Below are 13,596 nucleotides of genomic sequence, written 5' to 3' on the forward strand. Positions count from 1 at the left end.
GTATGGTCTTCTTTATTGTATGTAATACAGGAGTGAATAAGCATTCTATGAAGAGATTCTTTAATTTCCAAAACAATTCCTTGCAGTTTCTCTTTTATAATGAATACTCCAAAGACATTTACATATGAGGTTCTTTAAAAGTGATTGTTCACTCCTAACTAACTAGAAACATGTTTATTGCACAAAGGAAAGTACAAATGAACACGTCCCAGGTCTAGTCAGTAGCTGAAGTTAATGTTATTAAAATTAGTGTTCCTGTTTTGCACAGCTATGTAAGACTTGGCAATAAATGGGCATTTACTTTTGCCAATCTGACTTCAACAACTAAAGGTCTTCCAAAAATCTTCTCTGCCAAGAAATGACTGCCTCAGAATGAGATCCTGAATATCAAAAGCATTACTCTACGATTTAATTCACCCAGGCCAGTTTTGGGAATCTGAAAGGGACTGTTTCTTGTCACATTAATTATGCACTTGTCAGATGGATCTAAGTGGGAAGAAATTCTGCACTTGAGAATTTCCAAGACAACCTAAAGCAATTGTTCCTCATACTGATTTCGCTATTTCTTTGCAGAAGGATCAACCCATGAAAAATTTTTGAGCATTCAGTTCTTTTCTACATGCTATGACGGATGGTAGCCCCCAGGGCTGTGGAGTGCAGATGGAGAGTCGACTCTGCCAAGGCAGATGGTCAACCTCACAGGCCCAGATCTATCTGTATCGATATGTTTCTGAAGGGGCAGTGTTTGTATCTCAGTACTCACTGTGGCAGCCCACAGTACTCACTGTTCTCAGAATGGCTCCCTTTGCCTAGGCATCCTAGCAACCTATCAACTAACCAAATAGAAACAGACAGAGGAGCAAGTGGAGTTTATCTAAACCCGCAGGAGAGCCATCAGTTTCCAGGACTTTACAGAGACTCCTCCTCAGTGTCTGCTGAGGCCAGTGGTAAATCAATATAAGTATGAATCTAGTCAAAAATAATAAAATAAACTCCTTGACCTGTTTATACTATTAACCAAACAAAAGCTATGCAGTATCCACAGTCTTATGTAGACCTTTTAGACCAGTTAGGCTTTAAATTGGCCCAGATAAGCTTCTCTGTTCCTGCCTTATAATATGTCCTTTTAAATCCTCTCACATCCCTGTCTGCACTGTTTCTTTTGTAAGTAAAGATAGAATTTGTCTATTTAAATGAAGAGACCACTGAAATTTCAAAAAAGTTGCTTGGCTGAAAATCCTGTCCTTTATTTTAAACAGCGAGGCAGGGAGACCTCCTGGATCTCCTGCTCAGGTTTTCCTTTCTGTTTAGACCCTCCAGACTACTGACAGCAGTTCAATAACTGCTGGCAAATCCAAAATGTGGATAAGCATTTGAACCATAAACTCTGGATCTAAACTTATGTGATCTTAGCTCATAAGAGGGAAGAATCTTGGCATGTCAATTTGTGTTCCATCAAACCAGCTCGTATTTGAGAAGGGTTAGCACATGAGAAGGAGAGTAAAGGAATTCACTAAATTGGAAAACCATTTCTCCAAAAGAGGGAGAACCAGAGAGAGAAGTGATGATACAGATATCAAGAAATTCTCAAAGAATGAACTTTTGAATATCTGTAGTAGATGAAGCCAGTGATTTTGAGGAGATTAAGAACTGTAGTATTGCTACTTACCACCTAACATGGAATACTCCTATAGAGAAGCACCCAGCAATACACTTTTTCTATGTCCCAGGCACCAGGGTGAGAGTATTGTAAGCATTCTTGTATTGTACTCTCAGAACATGGAGGGATGATTATTAAATGCTTTATTTTATTTAAATGTTATAAAGATACTGACATTAGCCCTCTTTTCAGTACTTATTTATGTTTATTACCCCTTCTTCTAAGTAACCCCAATTTGACTTAGAGAGATTAAGTGTGCAGCATTCCATGATGACTAAGAGCTCTTTGCTGCTCTACAAAAATTTCCCTTAACCACCATAACCAACAAGTTCAGAAAAGGTAAAAATCTCTGTGTTCAGTCTTCCTATTCACTAACTGGAGTTTTATGTGTTAAAAAAAATCTTAGCTTGCTTTCACCACTGGCAGATAGAAAAGGTTATCATCTTCTTCACCATAAATAATATTTAAGTGTCAGTAGAGTTCCCAGTTCATAGCAGGTACTAAATAAATACTAAACCACTAAAAAATTCAAAATCCACAGTTCTTCTACAATATTCTCCTCCTGAAACACTGCGATTAGATATTTAGCAGTTAGAATAAGGAGCTGAGTTACTCAAATAATTTGATAAGCAGTAAGTGGCTATTAAAATAATCTGCAGAAACATTTTTAACAAAATAATGTATTTGGATAGCTCTTAAAATGTACAGACTGATTTTATGTGGCTTAGGGATAATCCCAACCCTACTTATCCCTTTCCTTGTCCCTCCAAATGTTTTATTTCCCTATCACTACTCATTTGTTACTTAGTATTTGGATGACTTCACAAAATTATTTAACTATATGACTCAATTTTGTTACTGAAAAATGGATATAATTTTGTAAAGCCTCATAATACAGTAAGAATACATGAATGAATCCCATATAATGTACTGATAACAATGACAGACACATAAACTTTGTTTAGTAATCATTAGCTACTATTATTAGCATGATAACAGTACTCTCTGCTAATATCACTTGGAAGCAAAAGTAGAAGTAAAACAAATTAGTTCTATTTGTTTGCAATGGAAATATCAGAGGATATTGGATGGAGAGATAGATAAATAGGTAGACCTTGTGTGTGTGTGTTGTGTATACATACACATACAAGAGAAAGAAAAAGGGAGGAGAGGAGAGGAGAGGAGAGGGGAGGGGAGGGGAGGGGAGGGGAGGGGAGGGGAGGGGAGAGGAAGAGTGGGGAGGGGAGGGGAGGGGAGAGTAGGGGAGGAGAGGACAAGAAGGACTATGTAATGAGAATACACTATGTTTCATTCTCAGTGTTGCATTGCTCACATGTTCCCAGTTTAAGATGAAAAGTCAGTCCATCTAACCCCAAGTCCGTGTGTGTGTGTGTGTGTGAGTGTGTATTTTGCTATATCTATATAGTGATGTTTCCTATGAGAAGAGATTAACCAAGCAAATCTTGGATTTAGTTGGATTTTATGAATTCATATTCTCTCTCATTACAACCCATAAGCAGGAATATCTTTGGTATGGATGGAAAGTACCCCAAACAGTAATAATACTGACATTATTTTAAACTATTGATAAAGGCTTTTTTTTTTACTTTTATCACCCAAATGCACATTCTAAACATTAGTTGCTCATAAATCTTTCATTAAAATAGCCAGATGTAGCAAAAGTGGTGACCTGAGATTTAGGTCTTACTTATAAATCAACTAGCACTACAACCTAGTTAACTCTGTTTGCAAATTGAAACATTTGAAGCAAGTATGTCTTAAATCCACTCCTACTCTAAGTCTCTCTAAAAATACAGAATTAAAACCCTACCTCCTTCCACTTTTCATAGTTAACCCAGAAATACAGAAGTTCTAGCGATTCTCATTATCCAAATATATTGCCAGTGTTTTTCCATTAAAATCTAGGTGAAACAAAACTACATCAAAAAATTTATGAGCGTTAGCATTATATTATCTGTGGTTGTATTATCACCTCTTTTTTAAAAAAGAAATAAGTAGCATGTGCACAGTAATTTTCCTTGTCATGATTCTATGCCTTCTTCATCGTGCAGTTTGCCAGAGAAACATCGGACATAAATGAACATTCTCAGGTATCCTAGCAACAGGATGTGATTAATAATACCTCTCAGAGCCAGGCAGATAAAATGCCTGAGAGTGAATTCAAACTCAGAATTGGCTACTGAGAAATTGGTGGTGCAGTGAGGGAAGCTTGATAAGATTCCATGTCAGACTTTACTCTACAAAGATGGAAGCAAGTAGAGGAGAGATTCTGTTTTAATGGGGGTATACTATATCTGATCATGAAAATTCTATATGTGTGTGTGCACATATGCATATATGTAGCAAAAATATATGCATGTGTGTATGCACACACACATAATTTTCTTTTCCTTAAACTTACAAGAGATTCTGAGTTCAGTACAAATGCCTCTACTCAATACTGGTGATACATCATCAATTTGCCATTTATGTACCTGTGGTTTTAAAAGATCAAAAACAATCACTGTGATTAAGAGACTTCTTCCATACTGAATTACTGAAATGTACTGCAAAAGTACATTTATTTAATGTTTCTCCATGGAATAGCATCAATAACCTCAACTCTAAAATAGTTTTTTAAAATATCAAGACTCTCAGTATATACAAATAAATAGTCATGATGTATGAAATTTTTGTGTTCAATGAAATACATTTTTGTAGACAAGAAAGAGTTGTTTTACTCTGCAAATTCAATTTTATGAGATTACAGTCTATTTTTATTCATAGCAGGTGGAGTGTCACATCCAGTTTAAACAGAAATAAGATGCAAACCATACTTTAATGCTTTGCTTTTAAACTAGAATCTGTGATAAAATAAAGCACAACTAGGACAGAATGCATGTTCATTATTCTAAAAGCTTCTCTGTTATTTTATTGCTCACTTTTCTAATATAATAGCTTTCTAGGTTGTCAGTTGTAATATAAATACCTACTAAAAGCTCTGTTCTTGGTTATACTTTCACTAAATTTTAGCAATACTGAAATTTACTTCATGCTTTCCAAAGTTTCAAGCTGGGTTGGAGTGTGACACAGTGTCCCTGTGTCAGCTCCATCTCAAGAATTTGTGTTCAAGGCAGGTATTTGGCATTTGGCATCTGGAGAGAAAAAGACGTAGTAGGACTTGCTGCTTTCCCTTTAGAAGGCTACAACCCAATTGAGGAAACCAACCCCCACCTAATTATGAGCCAAGCAATAGAGTTAGAACTATTGCAAAGGTAAAAATGAAAGGCTAAAGAAGAGCAGAAAAAGGTTGCTGGGGCCACCATGGTGCAGCACAATAGGCTGACCTGCCATGCCACTAGAGCACTGGTTCAGGTCCTGATTGATCAATTTCTAATCCAGCTCTGTGCTAATGCCCGAGAGGGCAGCAGAAAATAGCCCAAGTGCTTAGACCCCTGCTACCCATGCAGGAGATCCAGATGAAATTCCAGGCTCCTAGCTTCAGTTGTGACCATTTGGGTCAGGAACCCAGCAGATGGGAGATCTTTCTCTCTCTCTTTCTGTCTCCCTCTGTTTGTAATTTTCTCTTTCAAATAAGCAAATCTTGAAGGAGGAGGAAGAAGAAGAACAAAAAGAAGAAGAGGAGGAGGAGGAGGAAGCAGAGACAGGAGAAAGAAGAAAGATAGAAAAAGAAAGAAGAAAGAAGAAGCTAGTAGTTCGCTATTTTCTGCAGGGTACAGGGAGCCGGGGAAGCTGGACTAAAGGAAAAAACTTCACAGAACTCTGGCATTTGAGCTAAGCTCTAAAGGAAGAATTGGGTTAACATGTCAAGACATTACAAGAAAGACAAAACAACATTAGTGGAGAGTTGAGGGGGAGGATCTGTTCTGGTGTAATGGATAAGTATTCTTTATGCTGATCGAGGGATTGCAGCAGACAGTGTTTAGTCAAATCATGCAGGGTTATAAACTTCATATTAAAGAAAGGTGGCTTTTGAGCTTTAGGAGAGATAAGAATGAAAGGACAGAAAAATCAAGGAAAACAGTTAGGAGCCTATTTTAAAAAGTAGATGATCCTAGGAGAAAATAATGAAGCTCATGAACCATAGCAACAGCAGTGAAAATGGGGAGGACAGATCTGAAATCCCTTACAGACCGCGAGTGTAATGGGCCAAAGAACAGGCAAGATGAGGAGGTTAGTGAGCGGGAGGAGCCCATGGTACTTTGACTTCATGTTTGAGTGCCTGAGGAGACAATGCTGAGTGAGGATGGAAAGTTTTCTATGGGAATATAATCATTGAAGGTAAGGACTTGTGTTGAAGTGAAGTGGAAGGTACAAGCAGAGATTTCCAATACATCTAAAGGCCAGATAGAGATGTAGGTCTCAGAATCATCACTTTCTGTGGAGGTATACGTTGTGAAGATGAACAATAAGATCATCCAAGCAGCAAGATAAGGAAACCCAAACAAAACCTAAAAGGTCATCTGCATTTAAGCAGTGCAATCTCTATGTACCTTCATCAATGCAATATTGTTTTAATGTATCTATTTTTGTTTTTATACTTTAAAATTTAATGTATCTACAACTAAGCATAAAAATCTAAGTAATCCCAGCAATAGAAATAGTAGCAAGTAAAACTAAAGTTACACTTACGTTGCACTCCACAGTTTACAAAATCCTTTCATTTAACACTGAGGCTGAATACTGTTTGAGGTGCTGGTGACACCTTACCAACCTTGACTTCCAGCCTCACTTCTGAAACCTTGGGCCCACGTTTCACGTGAATTTTATGCTAGTTAGCCATATGGAATTATCTAGCCCTCAAAACACTCCAGATAAGTGGGTTCCCATTCTCACTTTACAGATAAGAAAGTTGGGGGAATGAGTCATTGCCTACAGTTTAGCATCACTCTGGGCATGCTCCATTAAGTCAGTCATGAATTGATGTATGCTTTTATAACACATGTAACAATTTTCCCAGAACTTAGAAGCTTAGAATAATGGTACCTTTTATTAGACGTCTCACGCAGTTTATGTGAAGAACTCTGGAGTGGCTTTCTAGATGGTTCTGGATCTGGGTCTCCCGTGGAATTGCAGTCAATTGCAGTCCACTGAAAGCTTTACTAGGGCTAATGACTAGGTTGCTCATATACTTCTAAGTTCATTCTGGCTGCTGGCTGCTGACTGCTGACAGGCAGCCCCTGTTCCTCATTAGATATTGCCTGACAGCCTCAGTTCCATGCTACATCTACCTCTGCTGGGGTTGCTTGAGTGTCTTCATCCTATTATCTGACCTTTTCCAAAGAGATAGCAAGTGGATAGCAAAATGAAAGTCAAAAATGGCCCGTTCTTTCCACTGGGATCTTTTTTTAAAGACCTAAATGAAAGATCTCTACAAGTGAGATCCCAGTGGAAAGAATGGGCCATCAAAGAAGGAGGTACCTTTCTCTGAAGGGAGGAGAGAACTTCCACTTTGACTATGACCTTGTCTAAATAAGATCGAAGTCAGCGAACTCAAAAGGCTTCCATAGCCTTGGAAACTCATGACAAGAGCCTCGGGTGATTACTGACGCCATAAACAAGAGTGTCAATTTGTTAAGTCAACAACGGGAGTCACTGTGCACTTACACCTTATGTAGGATCTCTGTCCTTAATGTGTTGTACAATGTGAATTAATGCTGTAACTAGTACTCAAACAGTACTTTACACTTTGTGTTTCTGTGTGGGTGCAAACTGTTGAAATCTTTACTTAATATATGCTAAATTGATCTTCTGTATATAAAGATAATTGAGAATGAATCTTGATGTGAATGGAATGGGAGAGGGAGCGGGAGATGGGAGGGTTGCGGGTGGTAGGGAAGTTATGTGGGGGGAGAAGGCACTGTAATCTAAAAGTTGTACTTTGGAAATTTATATTTGTTAAATAAAAGTTAAAAAAAAAAGAAAGCCAAAAATGTTTAAGGCCCAACTGGAAAAAATCATTCTCTATCACCTCTGCAAATTCCTACTGGTTTATGCAAGTCTGTCTAAATTCAATATATGTGGGCACTACAAGGATATGACTGTCAGCAGAAGGGAAGATGGAATCATTGGGATGCTGTGGTTACTGCAGCATACTATATATCCCAGGTACATTCAACTTTCAGGATTTATGCCTCATTTCAATATGAGTTAAAGACTCTCTAAAGAAGTGTTTTCATCAAACATTTTATAATTCAAGGCTATTTTTTTAAATTCATGAAAATATTTGAAGCCTCTACTACTTCTAAATGTATAACCAAATTGTAAACAGAAGCTTTCTCATAGAAAACTTAAATGAAGAGGTGCCCCGTCATACTTGGTAATGAATGAGGCCTTTAAATGGACTACTCATGCCATTTGTCTGTTTGAACCATTGAAATAAATTGCATCAAACAAGTCCTCTGGAAATCACCCAAATGAATAAAATGGGCCATTAATCAGGGTGCCAGTTAAGTGAATTCTACACTTTTGGCAACTGCATGAGGGAAGATTGTATATTTTCCATCTTACATTCTAGGGGCTTAATGGATGTGAAGTACTGGCAGGAAAACTTAGATAAGTGTTAGGGTAGCTTCAATGTGTTCCATAGTCTCACAGTAACTAGCTCCAGTTGTGAGTTTATAGACAGCAAGAAAAGTGACAGCCAGAAGGGTGGCCCTGACTTACTCATGCCAAACCAATTCTCTCTCCTCAATAGCATTATTTAAACACACCACTGCTCTAGTACAAAGTTTGTTATCTAAGTCTTAAACGCTACTTAAGTGTCCAATGCTTAACAGAACCTTAATTTTGCTATTGCCCTATCCAGCTCACGTGGACGCTGCCATATTTCATGAACAAGGAGCCATATCCTCAGCCTCCTCTTCCTCATCAATACTTACACCTCAGGTTGTCACAGACTGTCATGTGTTCCCCACCCTACCTCTGCTAAAACTGCTCTCTCACAATCTAGTGACAACTGTGTGGACTGCAATCCTGTCTCCTACTTCCTAAAACTTTATTTGTGTTGTATGTCTCTGCACTCTGTTGATCTCCCTGGAATTCTGCTTCTTGTCTTCGTATGGTCCCATCTCACAACATGGAAACAGTGTCTTGCTGGTCTTGGTTGGTGTCCTCAGCCCATTCCTCTGTGCCTTTATCCCCCCATTTACATTTATCCCCTTGACTTCAGCTGTCCCCTCAAGAGAGACCTTTCTTTCTTTCTTTCTTTCTTTCTTTCTTTCTTTCTTTCTTTCTTTCTTTCTTTCTTTCTTTCTTTCTTTTTGACAGGCAGCATTAGAGAGAGAGACAGACAGACAGACAGAGAAAAAGGTCTTCCTTTTTCTGTTGGTTCACCCCCCAAGTGGCCACTACAGCCAGCGCATTGAGACCCGCATGCTGCGCCAATCCGAAGCCAGGAGCCAGGTGCTTCTTCCTGGTCTCCCGTGCAGGTGCAGGGCCCAAGGACCTAGGCCATCCTCCACTGCACTCCCAGGCCACAGCAGAGAGCTGGACTGGAAGAGGAGCAACCGGGACAGAATCCGGCGCCTCAACTGGCATCTGTAATTTCAACTCCAGTCTCTTACAAGCTCCATGTCCCCAAATCACTTCAAATTCATTAATTCTAATCTGAATTCATCATCCCCACCCCCTATCGCATTTTACTATTTTGCCAAATTACATCATTATGTCCAAGGTCACCTTGACTGTTTCTTCTTCTCTCAACTGATATTTTGTAGCTCGTGAGTCTTATTTTTCCCTCCTCCCTACTATCATTTGCACCCACTAATTCCGTCCTCTCCATTCCCATTGCCATGACCTAGTCCATGCTATTATTACCTCTTCCCTAGCATCCAGGATAATCTTCTTCCTGAGCACTACTCTGATGTTCAACATTCCAAACAAACTCTAAAAATACCTTATTGGCTGGCGCTGCGGCTCACTAGGCTAATCCTCCACCTGAGGTGCCGGCACCCCGGGTTCTAGTCCCAGTTGGGGTGCTGGATTCTGTCTTGGTTGCTCCTGTTCCAGTCCAGCTCTCCGCTGTGGCCTGGGAAGGCAGTGGAGGATGGCCCAAGTGCTTGGGCCCTGCACCCATATGGGAGACCAGGAAGAAGCACCTGGCTCCTGGCTTTGGATCAGCGTAGCGCGCCGGCCGTAGCAGCCATTTGGGGGGCGAACCAACAGAAAAGGAAGACCTGTCTGTCTGTCTCTCTCTCTCTATCAAACTCTGCCTGTCAAAAAACAAAAAAACAAACAAACAAAAAAAACCATACCTTATTGACCAAATCCCCTTTACCATAGCCCATACTATTTTCTTTGCCAGGAGTCAACCTTTTCCCTATTCCAAATTACCCAAATCCCATATATATCTCAAGTTCCAAATCAAACACCATTTTTTCCATAACTTTATGAGCAACTCTTGTATTCCTAAAATATTTGCTTTGTCTTCCCATGTCTTTAAACTTCTGCACCTTTTGAGGTACATCTCAGTTTTTGTTATATTGTCTATTTTTTGTAATCTTCTCAAGTAGGTTTTTCCCAATAGTGCTTTCTATGGGAATATATATATATATAGGTTTATTGTTGAGTAAATGACTCTAAGTTATTAAGAAGATTTTTAAACCCAACAGCATTTTCAATGGCTACTCATTTATTTTGACTTTCATAATTGGTTTGAGAACATTTTTCTTCCCTGACAACTGTTCTCAGCTGTGTCTGGAACCTGGTTGAACATGGCTGAGATTGTAGCTGTGTTTGGGATGTGCCGTACACTGGCTTTCATCATAGTTATGACATAGTTTCATGGCCCTGCACTGTAACTTACTGTCACTTCTCATTTCAGGGAGAGTAGAGAAGACAAGAGAAAGAAAAGCAACTTCAGGTAAGATTTTTATCCAATTAGTACTGGCTTTATAACCTGATTTTATTTCACCTTTTAAAATTTATAACTTATCATTCAAAAATTTACAAAAAAATCGTTTATGATTCCTTTAATTGATAAATATTAGTTAAGATAAACTGAGAAATTGGTTTTTTCACTTTCACATAAATCTAGTATGTCCTTTCCATTCTATGGTCTTTTCCAAAGGAAAAAGATGAAATGTTGTTAAGTGTTTCGTACCTATCTGTTAAAAGGTAAGCTTTGCAACCACCAATTTTGAAATATGGACATCAAGATTGTTGACAACCAGTTTATGTTTATAAATGTCAAAATATCTCAATTATTTTTCTTAAAACTCTATGAAATTGGGGCCAGCACTGTGGCACACCAGGTTAATCCTCCGCCTGCAACCCCGGCATCCCATATGGGCGCCGGGTTCTAGTCCCGGTTGCTCCTCTTCCAGTCCAGCGCTCTGCTGTGGCCCGGGAGTGCAGTGGAGTGCTTGGGCCCCTGCACCTGCATGGGAGACCGGGAGGAAGCACCTGGCTCCTGGCTTCGAATCGGTGCAACTCCGGCTGTTGCGGCTACTTGGGGAGTGAACCAATGGAGGGAAGACCTTTCTCTCTGTCTCTCTCACACTGTCTGTAACTCTGCCTGTCAAATAAATAAATAAAATCTTTAAAAAAAACTTTATGTAATTGATATTTTTCAGGCAACATTAATGATTTAACTTAGAAGAATCCTTATGTTTTCAGGGAATTTTAGTAATGGTTACATTTCTAAGTTTTCTGTGTATCCAGAAGTAAATGACGCTTTGGCACAATGCTGTGCTGTTGCACATGGGAGGGGTCAGTATTTGTTAACAATAAATAATCTTTTACACTCGCATGTTTTCCTTTATTGGCTTTGGATTTTAAATCATTAAGATAACTTTTCCTTTACCAAGTATATCTTTGCATGAAGCAATCTTCCAATACACATTGTGCAAAGTTGCTTATAATCACACAGCAATTTGATTTGGTGGACGTACCTACACCCTTCCAAACCCCATCAATCCACTAATAATATGATATGTGGGATCTGCCAATATAAAGATACATCACTGTCAACACTGTCTTCTTTCACTTCAATGTTTGTCTGGTCAATGAAGTATTATATGTATTTCCAAACAGTCAGTATAGTGAATAAAAGGCAAAGATCTACCTTAATACATAACTGTATCAACAGCGTAAGTACCTGTTTCTTCCCCCTTCCTAACACTAACATCAGGTATGTGGGCATCTTAGGACCCATACAATTCTTCAGTTAAATCTTATTGTTTGTGTTCTCTTTGTCGATCTTTTAAACCCTGATCAAGGCCGGTGCCGCGGCTCACTAGGCTAATCCTCCACCTACCGGCTCCGGCACATCGGGTTCTAGTCCCAGTCAGGGCGCCGGATTCTGTCCCGGTTGCCCCTCTTCCAGGCCAGCCCTCTACTGTGGCCAGGGAGTGCAGTGGAGGATGGCCCAGGTGCTTGGGCCCTGCACCCCATGGGACACCAGGAAAAGCACCTGGCTCCTGGCTCCTGCCATCGGATCAGCGTGGTGCGCCGGCTGCAGCGCGCCGGCCGCGGCGGCCATTGGAGGGTGAACCAATGGCAAAGGAAGGAAGACCTTTCTCTCTGTCTCTCTCTGTCACTGTCCACTCTGCCTGTCAAAAAAAAAAAAAAAAAAAAAAAAAAAAAAAAAAAAAAACCCTGATCAAGAATACAAAATTTAATTTAAATACAAATTTCATGTATTTGATATATATAGATTCAGGAGCATAGTGATACTTCCAACCCTACTCTCCCTCCTGCCAGATTTCCCACCTTCTTCCTCAACACTCTGCAGTTCTCATTATTTTTTACAAAGATCTATTTTTAGTTAACTTTATATTCATAAAATTAACTCTACATTAAGTGAAGAGTTCAACAAATAGTATGAAGAAAAAAACTGTTCCACAACAGTAGAGACAAGAGATGTTAAACATCATCACATCTCAAACTGTCAATTTCACTCCTGTATATTAACTTTTAGGTACTTTATTAGTTACCACAGATCATTGAGAACATATGGTATTTGTCTGTTAGGGACTGTCTTATTACACTAAGTATAACAGTTTTGAGTTGCATCCATTTTGTTGCAAATGACAGGATTTCATTAGTTTGTACCGCTGTGTAGTATTCCTTAATGTATATATACAATAATTTCTTTATCCAATCTTTAGTTGATGGACATATGAGTTTGTTCCATATTTTAGCTATTGTGAATTGATCTATAATAAACATGGGAATACAGATTATTCTTTCATATGCTGATTTCGTTTGAGAAAATTCCTAGGAATGGGATGGCTGGTTCATATGGTAGATCGATTTTCAGATTTCTGAGGTATCACCACATTATCTCAGGGTACCATTTTCCTCACATCCTCACCAGCATTTGTTGTTTGTTGATTTCTGTATGAAAGCCATTCTAACCAGGGTGATGTGAAACTTCACTGTGGTTTTGATTTGCATTTCCCTAATGGATAGTGAACCCAAGCTTTTTTTCGTGTGTGTATTGGCCATTTCAATTTCCCCCTTTGAAAAATGCCAGATCAATTCCTTTGCACATTTCTTTTTTTTTCTTTTTTTTTTTTTGACAGGCAGAGTGGACAGTGAGAGAGAGAGACAGAGAGAAAGGTCTTCCTTTGCCATTGGTTCACCCTCCAATGGCCACCACGGCCAGCGTGCCGCGGCCAGCGCACCGCGCTGATCCGAAGCCAGGAGCCAGGTGCTTCTCCTGGTCTCCCACGCAGGTGCAGGGCCCAAGCACTTGGGCCATCCTCCACTGCACTCCCTGGCCATAGCGGAGAGCTGGCCTGGAAGAGGGGCAGCTGGGACAGAATCCGGTGCCCCGACCGGGACTAGAACCCGGTGTGCTGGCGCCGCTAGGTGGAGGATTAGCCTAGTGAGCCGCGGCGCCGGCCCCTTTGCACATTTCTTAACTGGATTGTTTGTTTTGTTGCCATTTAGTTTCTTGAGCTCTTTAT

General features: G+C 39.6%; 1 protein-coding gene across 3 annotated transcripts in view; it reads left to right on the top strand.

Moving 5' to 3' along the window:
- CHST9 (carbohydrate sulfotransferase 9) overlaps positions 1 to 13,596 on the top strand; it is a 369,777-nt gene that overhangs the window by 125,975 nt on the left and 230,206 nt on the right. For all 3 annotated transcript variants that reach the window (XM_070050355.2, XM_051851321.3, XM_089305224.1), the window contains exon 3: positions 10,506 to 10,544. In XM_070050355.2, coding sequence (XP_069906456.2) covers positions 10,506 to 10,544 — 39 coding nt within the window. The remainder of the gene's footprint in view (positions 1 to 10,505; positions 10,545 to 13,596) is intronic.

Source organism: Oryctolagus cuniculus, chromosome 10, assembly GCF_051225735.1.
Source record: "Oryctolagus cuniculus isolate XC-2025 breed Fujian yellow rabbit chromosome 10, ASM5122573v1, whole genome shotgun sequence".
Taxonomy (NCBI): domain Eukaryota; kingdom Metazoa; phylum Chordata; class Mammalia; order Lagomorpha; family Leporidae; genus Oryctolagus; species Oryctolagus cuniculus.